Below are 20,420 nucleotides of genomic sequence, written 5' to 3' on the forward strand. Positions count from 1 at the left end.
CACCAAGCTATTCTCTGCTACACCAGCTGGATGTCCTGCCATTTAACTCAGTTCTGACACTGTCTACCTGAAGATAGCATCAGATTTCACAGGCTGAGTGCTCAGTCCCCAAAGCTCCCTTTCCCCCACCTCCCATTTCAGATGCCAATTGCAAGTCCCGGGTTGTCTCCTGTACTTCTGACCTAGCACTAGAAATTGGGGTTCCCATCACCCCTTCCTTGGGTTTGATCACTTGCTAGAACAGCTTACAGAACTCATGGAAATATTTACTCACAGTTGCTGGTTTATTATATAATAAAGGATATGAGAAAGGATGCAGATGAATTGCCAGATGACGAAATGCACAGGGCAAGGCCCAAAAGTTTCCCATGTGCAAGAGTTTCTGTCCCCATGGAACTGGGCTATATCACCTTCCTGGCATGTATGTGTATTCACCAACCCAAAAGCTCCTTGAACCCCATATATTTGGGATTTTTATGGTGGCTTCATCACATAGGCATGATTGATCATTTACTCCATCTCCAGTATCTCTCCCCTTCCAGGAGGATGTGGTGTGGGGCTGAAAGTTCCAGGCTTCTAATCATGGCTTGGTCTTTCTGGTGACCAGTCCCCATCCTGAAGCTATCTAGGAGCCCACCAAGAGTCACCTCATGGAACAAAAGACACTCTGATCATCCTGAAAATTCGAACGGATTTCAGAGCTCTGTGTCAGGAATGGGGGTCAAAGACCAAATATTAAAACAAAAGGTGCTCCTAGTGCTCTTATCACTTAGGAAATTACAAGAGTTTAGGAACTCTGTGCCAGGAATCACGGGTGAAACCCAAGTATATATTTATTATAAATCACAATACCACAGCCTTAAAGAAGTCTTCAGTTTTTATTAAAAAGTAATCAAATTTGCCTTTCCATTATGGCTTCTAGATTTTAAGTCATTCTTAGAAAGACTTTCTGTAGTCTAAGATTTTATTAAATAACACCCTGACTTTTTATTTATTTTTTTAAAGATTTATTTATTTATTTTAAAGGGAGAGAGTCCCAAGCGGGCTTGTGCTCGACTCAATCTCACGACCCCGAGGTCAGACCTGAGTTAAAACCAAGAGTCGGATGCTTAACATCAAGAGTCGGACGCTTAACTGTCCCATACACCCCATGCGTACCCCCACCTGCCTTTGCCCCATATGACCTCTCCCACTATTAACAACCACACCAGAGTGGTCATTTGTTATAATCAATGAACCTTAATCAATGTTCATTACCATCCAAAGACCATAGTTTACATTAGGGTTCACTCTTGGTGTTATGTATTCTCTGGGTTTTGACAAATGTATAATGTTATGTATCTACCATTATAGTATCACAGAGAATAATTTCATTGTACTAAAAATCCTCTGTGCTCCATTTATTCATTCCTCTGCCTGCTAACCCCTGGCAACCACTGATCCTTTTACTGTCTCCTTAGTTTTGCCTTTTCCAAAGTCATATGGTTGGAATCATACAGTATGTAGCCTTTTCAAACTGCTTCTTTCATTTAGTAACATACATTTAAGATTCCTCTATGTCTCTTTATGGCTTGATTGTTCATTTCTTTTTAACACTGAATAATATGCCATTGTCTGGATATAAAGATTATTAACCCATTCACCTCCTGAATGACATCTTGATTGCTTCCAACTTTTGGCAATTATAAATAAAGCTACTGTGAACAATTTTGTGTAGGTTGTTCTGTGGACATAAGTTTTCAATTCCTTTGTGTAAATGCCAAGGGGTGCAATTGCTAGGTTGTGTGATAAGCGTGTGTTTAGTTTTGTAAAAAACTACTCTACTTCTTTTATGATTTAATTTAAAATATATATTTAAATGTTATCCATCAAGAATTTATCTGATGAATGGAGAGTGGTAAAGATCCACCTTTTAAATTGTATTTTTACAAATGATAATCCGTTATCTCAATGTCATTTGTTGAGCAATCCATCTTCTCCCCATTGACTTGAATTGTGGTTTCTATTACATAATAAATTCCCATTTATGCTTGGGTCCATTCTTGTATTTTCCATTTGTTTATATTAAAGATGTACCATTTTAAAGATCAGCTATAACATTAAAAATAAAGAAGAAGAGGTTATTCATAAAGGGAAAGAGGGGAATAAGATGGAGAAGAGAAATAGAAGCTAGATTTCTTTGATTATACCATGTTTTTAGATTTGTAATTGGAATCCTGGAAATATTTTTGCATCATTATAAAACAAGATTATACTAAAGAAAGTAATCCTTTAAAATGTAAGATAAAATTAAACAAATGTTCTTTGCATTCAGTTGGTGTTTTTTTCCTAAGATGTTGGTATTTTTGACCCAAGATTTGTGAGTATAATGTGGAATGAATCAAATGAGTAATCATGTAATACTCTTATTTGTATCATCTTTGGTATCCTTGAGAACTGGGATTCTCAGCATGGGGGAAAGGAGATATGAATATAAGATAGAAGAGATTGTCATGACCTAATAGACCTGAATTGGATTGAAAGTATATCAGTATAAACTAATGAGGAATCTTACCTGAAACTTTTGGAAAATAAACTTCTAAATTATTCATAGGTTAAAGGGGAAGTCTCAGAGAAAGTGTTAAAATGTATAGAACTGAATGAGAAGGGAGCACAACATATCAAAATATATAAGACACAGGTAAAATAGTGGTGAGAGGGAAATTTATAGCACTAAATGCTTGTATTAGAAAAGAGAAAAGGTGTAAAATCAATAATCTAAGTTTCTTTAAAAAAACTAAGAAAAGCAAAATAAACCTACATGAAACAGAAGAAAGAAAATAATAAAGAACAGACATTAGTGAAATTGAAAGCAGGAAAACTGTTAACAGAGAAAATGAATGACACAAAAAGCTAATTCTTTGAAAAATATAAAATTGATAAACCTCCAGCAAGACTGACAAAGAGAGAAGACCTAAATCACCAATATCAGGATGAAAGGGGATATTCCTGCAGTTGCTGTAGCTATAAAAGGATAATAAAGAATTACTGCCAACAACTTTATGCTCATAAATTTGACAATTTAGAAGAACTATAGCAATTTCTCAGAAAGCACAAACTACCAAAATTCAAAGAAGATGAAAAAGAACCTGAATAGTTCTATAACCATTTTTTTAAAAGATTTTATTTATTTATTTGACAGAGAGAGACACGGCGAGAGAGGGAACACAAGCAGGGGGAGTGAGAGAGGGAGAAGCAGGCTTCCCGCTGAGCAGGGAGCCCGATGCGGGGCTTGATCCCAGGACCCTGGGATCATGACCTGAGCCGAAGGCAGATGCTTAACGACTGAGCCACCCAGGCGCCCTATAACCATTTTTTAAGTGAATTTGTAATATTAGTCTCCTGAAAAAGAAATTTCTAAGCCCAGATGGTTTTACTGGAGAATTCTATCAAACATTTAAATAAGAATTGACCCTATTTTCACACAAATGTCTTTCAGAAAGTAGGAGGGAATACTTCCCAGTTCATTGTATGAGGCAAGTATTATTCTGCTACCAAACCCAGAAAAAGACAGTACAAAAATATATATATAATATAGACTATTATCTCTCATGAAATTAGGTGCAAAAATCCTCAAAAAAAATTATCCAATTGATTCCAGCAATGTGTTAAAAAAATTACACAGCAGGTCAAAGTGGGATTTAATCCAGGTGTGGTTCAACATTTGAAAGCCAATCAATGCAATTCATCATATCAACAAATTAAAGAAGAAAAATCATAGGATTTTGTCAATTAAGGCAGAAAAACATTTATTAACAAAATTCAACACCCATTTATGATAAAAACTCAGCAACTAGAAATAAGGAATTTCCTTAAATTGATAATCTACACAAAACCTACAATAGCATCTTCTTAACAGTGAATGCTTTCCTTTCAAGATCAGGAACAAGGCCAGGACTTATTCAACATAGCACTGGAAGTTCCAACCACTGCGATAAGAAAAGGTATGTAAAGTGTAGAGGAAAAAATAAAATTGTCCTTATTTACAGATTGTCTGCATAGAAAATCTCAAAGAGAAGACAAAAACAATCCTCAGGTGCCTGGGTGGCTGAGTTGGTTGAGCATCTGACTCTTGGTTTAGGCTCAGGTCATGATCTTGTGGTCATGGGATCAAGCCCCACGTAGGGCTCTGCACTTGGTGCAGGGTCTGCCTCAGATTCTCTATCCCTCTCCCTCTGCTCCTCCCCCTACATGCGTGCACTCTCTCTCAAATAAATAAATAAATCTTCAAAACAACAGCAAAAAAAACCCTCATAGAACCAGGAAGTGAATTCAGCAGGGTTATAGGATAAAAGATCGACGTACATAAATGAGTTGTATTTTTATATACTAATAGTGAACATGTGGAAACTGAAATTAAGACACATGCAATTTACAGTTAATGCTCCAAAATGAAATCCTTAGGTATAATTGTAACAAAACATGTATAGAATCAGTATGCTGAAAATTATAAAATACATAAAATTAATTATAAAATACTGATGAAGGAACCTAAAGACCAGTCAAACATACCATGTTCATGGATTGAAAGACTTGTCATAGTAAAGATGCCCCTAATTACTCTATAAGTTTAATGCAATTCCTATCAAAATTCCAGCAGTTTTTTTGATACAGAGATAATAAGGTTATTATAAAATTTATATGGAAAGGCACCAACCCTAGAATAGCTGAAACCATCTTGAAAAAGAAGAATAAAGTGGAACTAATCACTCTGCCTAATATTAAAGCCTACTGCATAGCTACTGTAATGAAGAGGGTGTGATATTGGAGAGATAGATACTTAGGTCAGTGGAACAGGATAGAGAACCAAGAAATAGACCCACACAAATATAGTCAATTGATTTTTAACAGAGGAACAAAAGGAATTCAATGGAGGAAAGATAACCTTTTCAACAAATGGTATTGGAACAATTGGACATTCATAGGCAAAACCATGCACCTCAATTTAAACCTCATAGAAATTCAGTCCACGTGGATCATGGACTTAAATGTAAAATGTAAAACTATAAAACTTTTTAAAAATACTGGAGAAAAATCTTTGGGCTCTAGGGCTGACCAAAAACATGATCCCTAAAAGAAAAAAAAGTTAGACTTCATCACACAAGGGTATAAACACAAGTTACAGCCTGGGAGAAAATATTTGCAACCTACATATCCAGCAAAGGACTAGTATCTGGAGCATAAAAAAAAAACAAAAAACCTTTCAGGATTCCTGACTGGCTCAGTTGGTAGAGCATGTGAGTCTTAATCTCAGGGTCGTGAGTTTAAACCCCACTTTAGGTGTGGAGCCTATTTTTAAAAAATTTAAAAATTAAAAAAAACCCCTCAAAACCCAACAGTTAAAAACCAAACAATCCAATTAAAAAATGGGCAAATGACAAGAACAGTCACGTCAGCAAAATACAGATGGCAAATAAGCACATGAAAAGATGTTCAACATCATTACCTATTAGGAATATGTAATTTAAACATGTAATGAAATACCAAAATGGCTGAAATAAAAAATAATGACAACACCAGATGCTGGCAGACATGTGGAGAAATTGGATCACTCAAATATTACTACTGGAAATGTAAAATTGTATGGCTACTTTGGAAAACGGTTTGGCAGTGTCTTATAAAACTAACCATGCAACTACCATACAACCCAGCGATTGCATTCTTAGGCATCTATCCCAGTGATAGGAAAATTTATTTTCATACAAAAACCTGTATACAGTGTTCACAGCAACTTTATTTATAATAGCCAAAATCTGGAAACAATCCAGATTTCCTTTGACAGGTTAAACAAACTGTGATACATCTACATCATGGATACTACAGAGCAATAAAAAGGAACAAGTTATTAATACATGAAACAACTTGGGTGAATTTCCAGGAATTATGCCAGGTGAAAGAAGCCAATTCTAAAAGGTTACATCCTGTATGATTCCATTTATATAACATTCTTCAAATGTCAGAATTATAGAAATGGAGAACAGTTTAGTAGTTGTGGGGGGGCAGGCTATGGTAATAAAGTATCAGGAAGGATCTTTATGGTGATGGGAATGTTCTCTATTTTGACTATCAATGTTAATATCCTGGATAATATTGTACTACAATTTTTAAAATGTTACCTTTAGGGAAAACTGGGTAAAGGATACACAGGATCAGTCTGTACTATTTCTTACAACTGAACATGAATCTACAATGATTTTAAAATAAAAGTTGAAAATATAAAAAGTGGCAAATCATTTGGAAAATGGTTTGGCAGTTTCAATGAAGTTAAAAAATTAACCTATCCTATGACCTAGCCATTCTACTCCTGTGTAAATATCCAGGAGTAATGAGTGCATTTGTCCATAAAAAGATTTGTATAAGAATGTTCTTAGTAGCTTTATTCGTAGTAGCTGAAATTTGGAAACAATCCAAATGTCCATATGGAGGAGAATGGATAAACAAATTGTGGTATATTCATACAATGGAATACTTGTTACGAAAAGAAAAGGAACTGATACACACAAAATATGGATGAATCTCACAACCATTAAGCAATGGGAATTGGATACAAAAGAGCACATAGTATATGATTACATTCAGGAAGCTCAAGAACAGGCAAACTCATTGATTATGGTAGAAGGTAGAACACTGTGTACTGGTAACGGGGGCTGGTATCAACTGGAAAGAAACTTGAGGGAACTTTCTGGAGTGACAGAAATGTGGCTACACAGGTATAGATATAATGTTAAAATTTATTGAGATCTATGCATTCTATGTTAATTATATCTTAAACTTTATTTACTGTAGAACAAATCTCTGTTCATTGGGGCAAAAGACATGTCAACTGATCCCACTGTGTAGACTTTATTTGACTCCTCTCTTAGACAAGCTATAGAGAAACCTATTTATGGCACTTAGGAAAAATTGGAAAGATGAGTTTATAATTGATGACATTAGGGAGTTGTGAAGTTTCTAAGTATAAAATAATAATTATTATGTTAAAGAGTTTTTGTCATTTAGAGAGATATACTGAAAAAAGTGATATAGCTGGGATTTGCTTCACAATAAAACAGATGAGGAGTGGGAGGATATAAATGAAACAAGACTGGCCATGCATTGATTTGTTTAACCTGCACGACTGGATTAATTATCATCTATTTTTTAACTCCATGATTTAAAAAAGTTTTAAAATATGAATAAAAGTTACACACAGGTAGCTTTATTATTACCAGTAAAACAGAAAAATTGGCTTCTGAGATAGTGTGCTCTAGGATGCTCAAGGGCTGATAGGGACAGTTAATGCCTCAAACAGAATCTTGCTTGCCTGCACCAGCTGTCTTCATCAAGGAGTGAGGATCTCCAGGGGTAGAAAACCACCCTATACTCAGTGGACACCGAGTGTATAGCTAACTTATATTTGAGTTCTTTCAATTAAATGTGTTTATGTTAGCACATACAGACACATTATATCTCCATAAATTGTCCACCTACTTTAGCAAAATGAAGCACTGGGATCAATTATTTTTTTCAACTTTCATGTGCTCTCCTGTTTTCTCTAAGGACCTGATGTTATTTTATGAGGATGATCCAAAGCCACTTTTGCCGACAATTCCTCCTTCCAATATCTCGTCAACTAAATGGTTATCAGAAGGGCCAGCAGACGTTTGTAACCTCTGGGATGCAGGTAAATTGGTTAAAGAATAGAAAGGTTACTCAGAAACATGAATAAGAAATATTAGGCAGGAATTGCTTTACATCAGATTTTATTTTGTGAAATATGGCAGCAATGGTTTTAATTTAACTTTGATAATGAGGGATGGGACCAGCATGGATGAATTTAACCCACACATGATCCTGTGATCTTATTTTACCATTTGTTTCAGTGGGGTTTCATTCCCTCTATTTTGCTTTTTTTTTCTTTTTCATTGTTTCAAAAATTATTAACTGCAAACCTCGAATCTCTTATGCATGGTTTAAAATGCAGAAAAATAAGAGTTCTTTTTTTCATTTGTACTAACTTCTCTTTGATAAAGAGTTTAAATTAGACATTTTTCATAAGCAAGCATTAGACCAAAATGTGAAAAGCAAGATGTACGGCATCCCACAAATTGGCTAATCACCTCTTGAGTAATTAACATTAGAGAAAGCACAGTATAAAATGACACAACCTGGCCTCCAATAAATTACACTATCCAATTCCAACTGGGCTCTGCTGCTACTCAAGATCTGATTGATTCACAGTGGAGCCACTCCATACTGTCCCTATTCTTCAGAAACTCTCAATTTTTAATACATCCTTCCTCTTACTTTTCTCAAAAAATAGGACTCAGGACCCTCTGCCAAGAGGAGAATGAAACATTATCATTAGTATCTTTCATCCCTTCATTTATCTTTGCTTTTATATTCATCCAAGCATCCTTTCCCTCACTGCAGAGGTGGCTCCTTATGTTGTGTTTCATCTTCTCCCTCATCTTTGGGCCACGTACTGTGATTTTCTCCTTATATAGATCCCCAGTATCCAAAATATAAAAACTGTAGTTGATTAGAATAGATTTATTTTACAGATTCACATTTATATAATTTTCTTATAAACTAGTCATGAGAATGATGATGAAGACATTTCAATAAACACAGAACATGAAGTTGTGGGTTATGGTGATATTTGTAGTACAAGGATGGTATTACTCACATGGATAATTAGTTGTAAGTGGTTACCATTTTTAAGACAGCTTGCTCTGTATTCTTAGAATACACTTGATATAAACTGATCCAGATCCAGAAGCTTGAAAGAAGAATGGTAAGGAAAACATTTTTTGATCTAATGTCCCCTCATATCCCCCCCCCAACCTTTTTGAAATAGACTTCCACTTTTTAAAGCATTTTTAGCTTCACAGTAAAATTGAATGTAAGGTACAGAGATTTTCCCGCATACCCCTGCTCCCAAACAAGCACAACTTCCCCCACTACCACCACCTCACATTTGTTGCGATCAGCAAACCTACATTAACGCTTTATCATCACCCAAGGACCATAGTTTATATTAGGGGTCATTCTTGGTGTTGTGTATTCTTTGGGTTTGGACGAATGTATAAAGACATGTATCCACCACTATAGTATCATACGAGTATTTCACTGCCCTGCAAAACTTCTGTGCTCTGCCTGCCATTCCTCCCTTCCTCCTAACCCCTGGCAACCACTGATATTTTAACTGTCTCCATAGTTTTGCCTTTTCTAGAAAGTCGTATAGTTGGACTCATACAGGATATAGCCTTTTCAGACTGTCTTCTTTTATTCAGCAGCGTGCATTTAAGGCTCCTCCATATCTTTTCATGTCTTGATAGCCCATTTCTTTTTAGTGCTGAATAGGATATGCTAGGGTATTTATCCATCCACCTGCTGAAGAACATCTTCGTTGTGTCTAAGTTTGGGCATTTATAAATAAAGCTGCTGTAAATATCCATGTGCACGTTTTTGTGTGGAAATAAGTTTTTCCTGCCAACATTATAATACAAGTGAGATGGAGTATAAATGAGCCTAAGAGGCAGCGCTTAAGAGGAAAAAAGTCACAAAACATGTCAAGTGAGGGATGATTCCACCATGTTACTTGGTTGGAACTCACAATTGGAGGAGCTTTTCTTATTTTTGAGTCTTCCTTTTCTCCCATCTTTACTTCACACCAATCTCAGAGATATCTTGCTCAAGTGCAGTTCTAAGCATTTCCCTTCCCAGCTTAAAAATTTTCCACAGTTTTCCACTGCCAGTAGGATGTCTAATTTTTTTAGACATATGAGACTGTCATAAGAGACTTTTCATGGCCTGGTCCCAGCCAACCTTTGTGACCTCATCACCCAGTACTAACTATTCACAATGCTCTGCAACATTCTATTACTTGTATAGTTTCTTCTCCTTTGAAAGTCTTTGTTCCAGTTACTTCGGCTGTGCAACACATTGCTCTAAAACTTTGTGGCATAAAATAACCATTTATTCTGCTCATGGATTCTCTGGGTCAGGAATTAGGACAGGGCACAGTGGGGATGACTTATCTCTGCCCCATGACGTATGTTTGGGCCTCAGCCCGAGAACACAAAGGCTGGGGACAGGAATCATCTGAAGGCGTGTTCACTCATGTGTCTGGTAGTTGGTGCCCACTGTCGGTTGGGGGCCTCAGTTTTTCTCCACATGGGCCTCTTCTTGTGGTCTCTCCACATGGGGTAGTTTGGGCTTTCTCACAGCATGGTGGCTGCGTTCCAAGGGTGAGCATCCTGTAAAAGAAAGGACTAGGCATAAGCTGAATAATCTCAGAAAATCATGCTGTGATACTTCCTTCCCATTCAGTTCATCAAAGCAATCACAAAATCTTGCCCACGTTCAAGGGGAGGGAGTGTAGACCCCCACCCTCTTTGGACAAGTGTCAATGTCATATTGAAAGAAAAGCACACAGGATGGTGTGTGTGTTAGTACAGTCATTTTTGGAAAATACAGTCTGCCACAATCCTCCACCAAATTATGGATGCTTGACAAAATCCTATTTAAACAATGAGGCCCAGCTCAAATGTCACTATGCTATAAAATCTCTACATACCAATTTTTCCTTTCACTGTGTTCCCATGGGACTTTGCCTATAACCTTAGATACGAATTTATAGTTGTGTATCATTTTATAAGTTTTATCTATTTTTAATTAGATAAATAATAAGTGAATGTATTCTTATTTTTTAAAATTCAAGCAATATAGAGTCAAAATCCTCCTTGACTGTCCCTTACCCCAACACAGTTCCCTCCCCAGAGTTAACTGTTATTATCAATTTGTTGGTTACTCTCCAGGTCTTTCTCTGTGCATTTATATTTATACCTGTACCTTTAAAAGTATGGAGAACTGACTTTATTTTGATTTAGAATGTTGTTCTGTATTTTTCTGGAACTTTTTAAAGCAATATCACTTGGCGATCCTTCAGTGTATGTCAATATTTAGAGATTTACCACATATTTTTTTAACTCCTACATTGCCTGGATATTATAGTTTATTTCCCTGCTAATAGACAGTTGGTGTTTTATATTTTTCACTATTACAAATGATGCTTCAGTGAATAGCTCTGTGCACATATGTGGGTGTTTCTTTAGGGTGGATTCCTAGAAATGGAATCCCTGGGTCATAATGTATGCCCATTTTCATTTTAGTTAATACTGCCAAATAGCCCCTCAAAATATCAATACCAATTTACATTGGCTTGCAGTTTATAAGAGCACTTATTCACTCATAACCTCACTGGCACTTGATATTTTTCAAGTCTTATATTTTTATCACTTGGAAAAGGTTGCATTGCGTGGTAGGTATAATTTGCATATCTCCATGTATTTCCTCTTCTGTGCATTGCCTGCTTATATCCTTACTCTGTTTTTCTTTTGGATTGTGTGTTGTATTCAATTAAATTAAGTGACTTTGTAACATTTTTATATATGTTGTTAACCTTAAGAATAAAACCTGCCAGTTATTTTACCAGCAAAAGATGGGGTTATTTGGGAATAAAAGAATTGCAATCCAGGATAAACAAGTGGTGGCAAAACATAGGCAAGTCCAAGGAACAAAGGAGAGGTACACTTTCTTAAGGAGAAAAGGGGTAGTTGGGAAGGCTGTTATAAGCTAAAAAGTCCATTGGAGTAAACTGAGAGTTACAAGTGTAGGGGCTTCTCATTGGCTGAGCTGTTGTTGGAGGGGAGGGGGATAAGGAAAGCGTCTCTTCCTCCACCTAAATGGTAGAGTAATGTGCACATGCAAGATCAACTCGGACTCTTCTGTTGCACCTGCAACTGACTGGAGTGGTAGGGTGTGAGAGCTCCCTGGGGAAACCTCCAGACTCGGTTTTAGTGAGGGTTCCCCGTTACTAATTTCCAGTTACTAATCCTTTCTGTTATTTATGTTGCAAATATCATCTTCTAGGCTATGAATTATCTTTCAGATTTCTTTATGGAAGATTTTTGTTTTGTTGTTTTTGTAGAAGTTTTATGTTTTATGTAGTCATATGTATTATTATTTCCCTCCAGAGCTTTTGTTTTTTGTAAATTTATTTTATATTGAAGTATAATTAACATACAGTGTTATGTAAGTTTCAGGTGTACAATATAATGATCCAACAATTCTGTACACTACTCAGTAGTGCTCATCACGATAAGTATAGTCCTTCTGTCACTGGACAACATTATTACAATGTTATTGACTATATTTCCTGTGCTGTACTATTCATCTCAGTGACTTATTTGTTTTATAACTAGAGGTCTGTACCCCTTAATGCCCTTTATCTATTCCATCCCCCTACCCACCTCCCCTCTGGAAGCCACCAGTTAGTTCTCTGTATTTAAGAGTCTGTTTTTTGTTTGTTTGTTTGTCACTGTTTCTTTCTTTGTTCCTTTGTTTCGTTTCTTAGATTCCACGTATGAGTTAAATCATATGGTATTTGTCTTTTTTGGTCTAACTTTCCAAAGAACGCACACAGATGGCCAACAGACACATGAAAAGATGCTCAACATCAGTAATCATCAGGGAAATGCAAATCAAAATCACAATGAGATATCGCTTCACACCTGTCAGATGGCTAGAATAAAAAAGGCAAGAAATAACAAGTGTTGGCAAGGATGTGGAGAAAAAGGAATCCATGTGCACTGTTGGTGGGAATGTAAATTGGCGCAGCCACTGTGGAAAACAATGTGGAGGTTCCTCAAAAAATTAAAAATAGAAATACCATATGATCCAGCAATTCCGCTACTGGTATTTACCCAAAGAGGACAAAAACAGAAATTCAAAAAGACACTTGCACCCCTATGTTTACTGCAGTATTATTTACAATGTCCAAGATATGGAAGCAACCCAAGGGTCCATTAATAAATGAATGGATAAAGAAGATGTGGTATGTGTGTGTACATATATATATATTCATATATATATGAATAATATTCCATTGCATATATATATATACACATATATATATTCCATTGTGTGTATGTGTGTGTATACAGTCATAAAAAAGAAAGAGATCTTGCCATTTGCAACAACATGGATAGACCTACAGGGTATAATGCTAAGTGAAATAAGTAGAAGAAGACAAATACCATATTGTGTGTGTGTGTGTGTTTTGTTTTGTTTTGTTTTAGAGAGAGAGAGAGAGAGCATGTGCACATGCATGCAAGTGGCAGGGCAGGGGAGCAGAGGGACAGGGAGAGACTCCTTGAGCAGACACTCTTCTGAGTGGGAAGCCCAACTCGGGGCTCAATCCCAGGACCCTGAGATCATGACCCAAGCTGAAATCAAGAGTTGGACGCCCAACCAACTGGGCCACCCACGTGGCCCTTTGTGTGTTTTAAAGAAGGCTTCCCCTACACCAAATTCATAGTACATATTCACCCATTTTTTATTTTGTTTTAGTGCTTTAATCCATCTAGATTTAAAGTATTTGTTATTGGTTCTAGATATGATGGGCAGCCAGTTGTCTCAAGAATATTTATTGACTAGTTCATTTTTCTCTACTGTTTTGAAATGACTTTTTAACCTGTACTAAATAGTATCTGTTTAACAACTCTGTTCTGTTCTGTTGATCCATTCTTCTGGTCCTGGTCTGTTTAATTTTTTGTAACTACTATAATAATATGCCACGAATGTATTCTATTTTACTTAACCAATATTACATTAATAGTAACTTAGGTTATTTCCATATTTGTACTATTATAAATAATGATGAAATGACATCTTTCTCCCCTCTCAAATAAAGTAGGTTTTTTATTTATTTCATCATTCTTTATTTATATTATTATTTTATTTTTTCACAATTGGATGCAGATTCTAAGATACATTATTCTGAATTTCTGTTGATAAATTCTGTCCAGTTTACAACTTATCCTGTCGTCAAGTGGTTCTACTTTTCATGTTATAATTTTGGCAACTTCAGCCCAAGGCAAAAATAAAGGAGGAGAGGAGCAAGATGGTGGAGGAGTAGGAGACCTAAATTTCATCTGGTCCCAGGAATTCAGCTAGATAGGGATCAAACCATTCTGAAACCTACGAACTCAACAGGAGATTGAAGAAAAGAATAGCAGCAACTCTCTGAACAGAAAAGCGACCACTTTCTGGAAGGTCTTTTCTGATTTGTTTAGTGTATATTTTTCTGGGGTCGTTGTTACCCTGTTAGCATTTTGTTCTCTTATTCATCTCTTCTCTGGACAAAATGACAAGATGGAAAAAATCACCTCAAAAAAAACCAAAAACAAAACAAAAAAAACAAGAGGCAGTACTGACTGCCAGGGACCTAATCAATATGGACATTAATAAGATGTCAGAGTAGAGTTCAGAATGACGATTTTAAAGATACTAGCTGGGCTTGAAAAAAGCATGGAAGATATTAGAGAAACCGTTTCTGGAGAAATAAAAGAACTAAAATCTAACTAAGTCAAAATAAAAAAGGCTATTAATGAGGTGCAATCAAAAATGGAGGCGGGCACCTGGGTGGCTCAGTTGGTTAAGCGACTGCTTTCAGCTCAGGTCATGATCCTGGAGTCCCGGGATCAAGTCCCGCATCAGGCTGCCTGCTCAGCAGGGAGTGTGCTTCTCCCTCTGACCCTCCTCCCTCTCATGCTCTCTGTCTCTCATTCTCTCTCTCGCAAATAAATAAAATCTTTTTTTAAAAAAATTTAAAAAAAATGGACGCTCTAACTGCTAGGATAAATGAGGCAGTAGAGAGAATAGTGATATAGAAGACCAAATGATGGAAAATAAAGAAGCTGAGAAAAAGAGAGATCAACAACTACTGGATCACGAGGGCAGAATTCGAGAGATAAATGATACCATAAGATGGAACAACATTAGAATAATTGGGATCCCAGAAGAAGAAGAAGAAAGAGAGGGGCAGAAGGTATATCAGAGCAAATTATAGCAGAGAACTTCCCTAATTTGAGGAAGGAAACAGGCATCAAAATCCAGGAGGCACAGAGAACCCCCCTCAAAATCCATAAAAATAGGTCAACACCCCGACATCTAATAGTAAAACTTGCGAGTCTCAGAGACAAAGAGAAAATCCTGAAAGCAGCTCGGGATAAGAGATCTGTAACCTACAATGGTAGAAACATTAGATTGGCAACAGACCTATCCACAGAGACCCGGCAGGCCAGAAAGGACTGGCATGATATATTCAGAGCACTAAATGAGAGAAATATGCAGCCAAGAATACTATATCCAGCTAGGCTGTCATAGCAAATAGAAGGAGAGATAAAAAGCTTCCAGGACAAACAAAAACTAAAGGAATTTGCAAACACGAAACCAGCCCTACCAGAAATATTGAAAGGGGTCCTCTAAGCAAAGAGAGAGCCTAAAAGTAACATAGACCAGAAAGGAACACAGATAATATACAGTAACAGTCACCTTACAGGCAATACAATGGCACCAAATTCATATTTTTCAAAAGTTACCCTGAATGTAAATGGGCTAAATGCTCCAATCAAAAGATACAGGGTATCAGATTGGATAAAAAAACAAGATCCATCGATACGCTGTCTGCAAGAGACTCATTTTAGACCCAAAGACACCCCCCAGATTGAAAGTGAGGGGATGGAAAACCATTTACCATGCTAATGGACACCAAAAGAAAGCTGGGGTGGCAATCCCTATATCAAATTAGATTTTATACCAAGGATTATAATAAGAGATGAGGAAGGACACTATATCATACTTAAAGGGTCTATCCAACAAGAACATCTAACAATTGTAAATATCTATGCCCCTAACATGGGAGCAGCCAATTATATAAGCCAATTAACAACAAAAGCAAGAAACACATCTACAACAATACAATAATAGTGGGGGAATATAGCAGCCCCCTCACTGAAATGGACAGATCACCTAAACAAAAGATCAACAAGGAAATAAAAACTTTAAATGACACACTGGACCAAGTGGACTTCACAGATATATTCAGAACATTCCATCTCAAAGCAACAGAATACACATTCTTCTCTAGTGCCCATGAACATTCTCCAGAATAGATCACATCCTAGGTCACAAATCAGGTCTTAACTGGTACCAAAAGATTGGGATCATTCCCTGAATATTTTCAGACCACAGTGCTTTAAAACTAGAACTCAATCACAAGAGGAAAGTCAGAAAGAACTCAAATACATGGAGGCTAAAGAGCATCCTACTAAAGAATGAATGGGTCGGGCGCCTGGGTGGCTCAGTTGGTTAGGCGACTGCCTTCGGCTCAGGTCATGATCCCATGGTCCTGGGATCAAGTCCCGCATCGGGCTCCCTGCTCTGCGGGGAGCCTGCTTCTCCCTCTCCCACTCCCCCTGCTTGTGTTCCCTCTCTCGCTGTGTCTCTCTCTGTCAAATAAATAAATAAAATCTTTAAAAAAAAAAAAAAAAAAAGAATGAATGGGTCAACCAGGAAATTAAAGAAAATTAAATAAATTCATGGAAATAAATGAAAATGAAAACACAACTGTTCAAAATCTTTGGGATGCAGCAAAGGCAGTCCTAAGAGGAAAGTATATAGCAATACAAGCCTTTCTCAAGAAACAAGAAAGGTCTCAAATACACAACCCAACCCTACACCTAAAGGAGCTAGAGAAAAAACAGCAAATAAAGCCTAAACCCAGCAGGAGAAGAGAAATAATAAAGATCAGAGCAGAAATCAATGAAATAGAAACCAAAAGAACAGTAGAACAGATCAACGAAACTAGGAGCTGGTTCTTTGAAAGAATTAATAAGATTGATAAACCCCTGGCCAGACTTATCAAAAAGAAAAGAGAAATGACCCAAATAAATAAAATCATGAATGAAAGAGGAGAGATCACAACCAACACCAAAGAAATACAAACAATTATAGGAACATATTATGAGCAACTATATGCCAGCAAATTAGATAAACTGGAAGAAATGGATGCATTCCTAGAGATGTATCAACTACCAAAACTGAACCAGGAAGAAATAGAAAACCTGAACAGACCTATAACCACTAAGGAAATTGAAGCAGTAATCAAAAATCTCCCAACAAACAAAAGCCCAGGGCCAGATGGCTTCCCAGGGGAATTCTACCAAACATTTAAAGAAGAATTAATACCTATTCTTCTGAAACTGTTCCAAAAAATAGAAATGGAAGGAAAACTTCCAAACTCGTTTTATGAGGCCACAATTACCTTGATCCCAAAACCAGGCTAAGACCCCATCAAAAAGGAGAATTACGGACCAATATCCTTGATGAATATGGATACAAAAATTCTCACCAAAATACTAGCCAATAGGATCCAACAGTACATTCAAAGGATTATTCACCACGACCAAGTGGGATTTATCCCTGAGCTGCAAGATTGGTTCAACATCTGCAAATCAATCAATGTGATACAATACATTAATAAAAGAAAGAACAAGAACCATATGATCCTCTCAATAGATGCAGAAAAAGCATTTGACAAAGTACAGCATCCTTTCTTGATCAAAACTCTTCAGAGTATAGGGATAGAGGGTACATACCTCAATATCATAAAAGCCATCTATGAAAAACCCACAGCGAATATCATTCTCAATGGGGAAAAACTGAGAGCTTTTCCCCTAAGGTCAGGAACACAGCAGGGATGTCCACTATCACCACTGCTATTCAACATAGTATTAGAAGTCCTAGCCACAGCAGTCAGACAACAAAAAGAAATAAAAGGCATCCGAATCGGCAAAGAAGAAGTCAAACTCTCACTCTTTGCAGTGATATGATACTTTATGTGGAAAACCCAAAAAACTCCACCCCAAAACTGCTAGAACTCATACAGGAATTCAGTAAAGTGGCAGGATATAAAATCAATGCACAGAAGTCAGTGCCATTCCTATACACCAACAACAAGACAGAAGAAAGAGAAATTAAGGAGTCGATCCCATTTATAATTGCACCCAAAACCATAAGATACCTAGGAATAAATCTAACCAAAGAGGCAAAGAATCTGTACTCAGAAAACTATAAAATACTCATGAAAGAAATTGAGGAAGACACAAAGAAATGGAAAAACGTTCCATGCTCATGGATTGGAAGAAAAATATTGTGAAGATGTCAATGCTACCTAGAGCAATCTACACATTTAATGCAATCCCTATCAAAATACCATCAACTTTTTTCAAAGAAATGGAACAAATAATCTTAAAATTTGTATGGAACCAGAAAAGACCCCAAATAGCCAGAGGAATGTTGAAAAAGCAAAGCAAAGCTGGTGGCATCACAGTTCTGGACTTCAAGCTCTATTACAAAGCTGTAATCATCAAGACAGTATGGTACTAGCGCAGAAACAGACACATAGATCAATGGAACAGAATAGAGAGCCCAGAAATGGACCCTCAACTCTATGGTCAACTAATCTTCGACAAAGTAGGAAAGAATGTCCAGTGGAAAAAAGTCAGTCTCTTCAACAAATTGTGTTGGGAAAATTGGACAGCCACATGCAGAAGAATGAAACTGGACCATTTCCTTACACCACACATAAAAATAGACTCAAAATGGTTGAAAGACCTAAATGTGAGACAGGAGTCCATCAAAATCCTAAAGGAGAACACAGGCAGCAACCTCTTAGACCTCAGCTGCAGCAACTTTTTCCTAGAAACATCGCCAAAGGCAAGGGAAGCAAGGGCAAAAATGAACTATTGGGACTTCATCAAGATAAAAAGCTTTTGCACAGCAAAAGAAACAGTCAACAAAACCAAAAGACAGCTGGCAGAATGGGAGAAGATATTTGCAAATGACATATCAGATAAAGGGCTAGTATCCAAAATCTATAAAGAATTTATCAAACTCAATACCCAAAGAACAAATGATCCAATCAAGAAATGGGCAGAAGACATGAACAGACATTTTCCCAAAGAAGACATCCAAATGGCCAACAGACACATGAAAAAGTGCTCAACATCGCTCGGCATCAGGGAAATCCAAATCGAAACCTCAATGAGATTCCACCTCACACCAGTCAGAATGGCTAAAATTAACAAGTCAGGAAACAACAGATGTTGGCGGGGATGTGGAGAAAGGGGAACCTTCCTACACTGTTGGTGGGAATGCAAGCTGGTGCAGCCACTCTGGAAAACAGTATGGAGGTTCCTCAAAAAGTTGAAAATAGAGCTACCATACGACCCAACAGTTTACCCCAAAGATACAAATGTAGGGATCTGAAGGGGTATGTGTACCCGATGTTTATAGCAGCAATGTCCACAATAGCCAAACTATGGAAAGAGCCAAGATGTCCATCGACAGATGAATGGATAAAGAAGATGTGGTGAATATATATACAATGGAATATTATGCAGCCATCAAAAGGAATGAGATCTTGCCATTTGCAACGACGTGGATGGAACTAGAGGGTATTATGCTGAGCGAAATAAGTCCAACAGAGAAAGACATGTATCATATGACCTCACTGATATGAGGAATTCTTAATCTTAGGAAACAAACTGAGGGTTGCTGGAGTGGTGGGGGGTGGGAGGGATGGGGTGGCTGGGTGATAGACATGGGGAGGGTATGTGCTATGGTGAGCGCTGTGAATTGTGTAAGATTGTTGAATCACAGACCTGTATCTCTGAAACAAATAATACATTATATGTTAAGAAAAAAAAAAAGAAGAAGATAGCAGGAAGGGAAAAATGAAGGGGCAGAATTGGAGGGGGAGACGAACCATGAGACACTATGGACTCTGAGAAACAAACAGAGTTCTAGAGGGGAGGGGGTTGGGAGGATGGGTTAGCCCGGTGATGGGTATTAAAGAGGGCATGTACTGAATGGAGCACTGGGTGTTATACGCAAACAATGAATCATGGAACACTACATCAAAAACTAATGATGTAATGTATGGTGATTAACATAACATAATAAAATTAAAATTTTTTTCAAAAAAAAAATAAAGGAGGGAAGTCATTCTGTACAACATCCTCTTCTCCCGTGCCTTCTCCCTCCTTGGGCACACAGTGATCTGCTGTTCACAGGGGCCTGCAGCGTGTGGGAGTACTTACACCCTCACTAGCCCTCCGCCGTAGCTGATCCCATCCCTTTCTCTCACTGCCTGAGTGGCCAATCTTTCGAATTTTGTGCTCATCATTCTTTGCTTTCTTTATAGATTTACTGCTTACGTTTATTCTCTAAACAGTATGTTACTTAGTTTTACAGGCTTTTAAACTTTACCTAAATGGAGTCATTTTGAATTTATTTTTGGTGACTTCCTTTTATCACTCAATAATATGTCCTTGAGATTCATCATTTGTTTTCACAAATGCTGTACAGTATTTCCTGTAGGCATATATTTGAGTGTATTTATCTGCTCCACTATCATCCATACCATGTCCAGGTTTTTTGTATTGTGAACATACTTGTATAAGCCTCCTGCTTCTCATGAATAAGAGTTG

General features: G+C 37.1%; 1 protein-coding gene and 1 long non-coding RNA gene across 2 annotated transcripts in view; one reads left to right on the plus strand and one right to left on the minus strand.

Annotated features, from left to right (window-relative positions):
- The window catches only part of ENTHD1 (ENTH domain containing 1), a 104,271-nt gene that overhangs the window by 43,370 nt on the left and 40,481 nt on the right, over positions 1 to 20,420 (plus strand). Inside the window, exon 4 of the mRNA XM_045872487.2 lies at positions 7,579 to 7,702. Coding sequence (XP_045728443.2) covers positions 7,579 to 7,702 — 124 coding nt within the window. The remainder of the gene's footprint in view (positions 1 to 7,578; positions 7,703 to 20,420) is intronic.
- Positions 5,687 to 20,420, minus strand: part of LOC123843231 (uncharacterized) — a 30,896-nt gene continuing 16,162 nt past the window's right edge. Inside the window, exon 3 of the long non-coding RNA XR_006790545.2 lies at positions 5,687 to 10,280. This is a non-coding gene — a long non-coding RNA (uncharacterized LOC123843231). The remainder of the gene's footprint in view (positions 10,281 to 20,420) is intronic.

This window comes from Mirounga angustirostris, unplaced genomic scaffold (genome assembly GCF_029215605.1).
Source record: "Mirounga angustirostris isolate CCGP_5_RB_7025 unplaced genomic scaffold, mMirAng1.0.hap1 SCAF_5, whole genome shotgun sequence".
NCBI lineage: Eukaryota > Metazoa > Chordata > Mammalia > Carnivora > Phocidae > Mirounga > Mirounga angustirostris.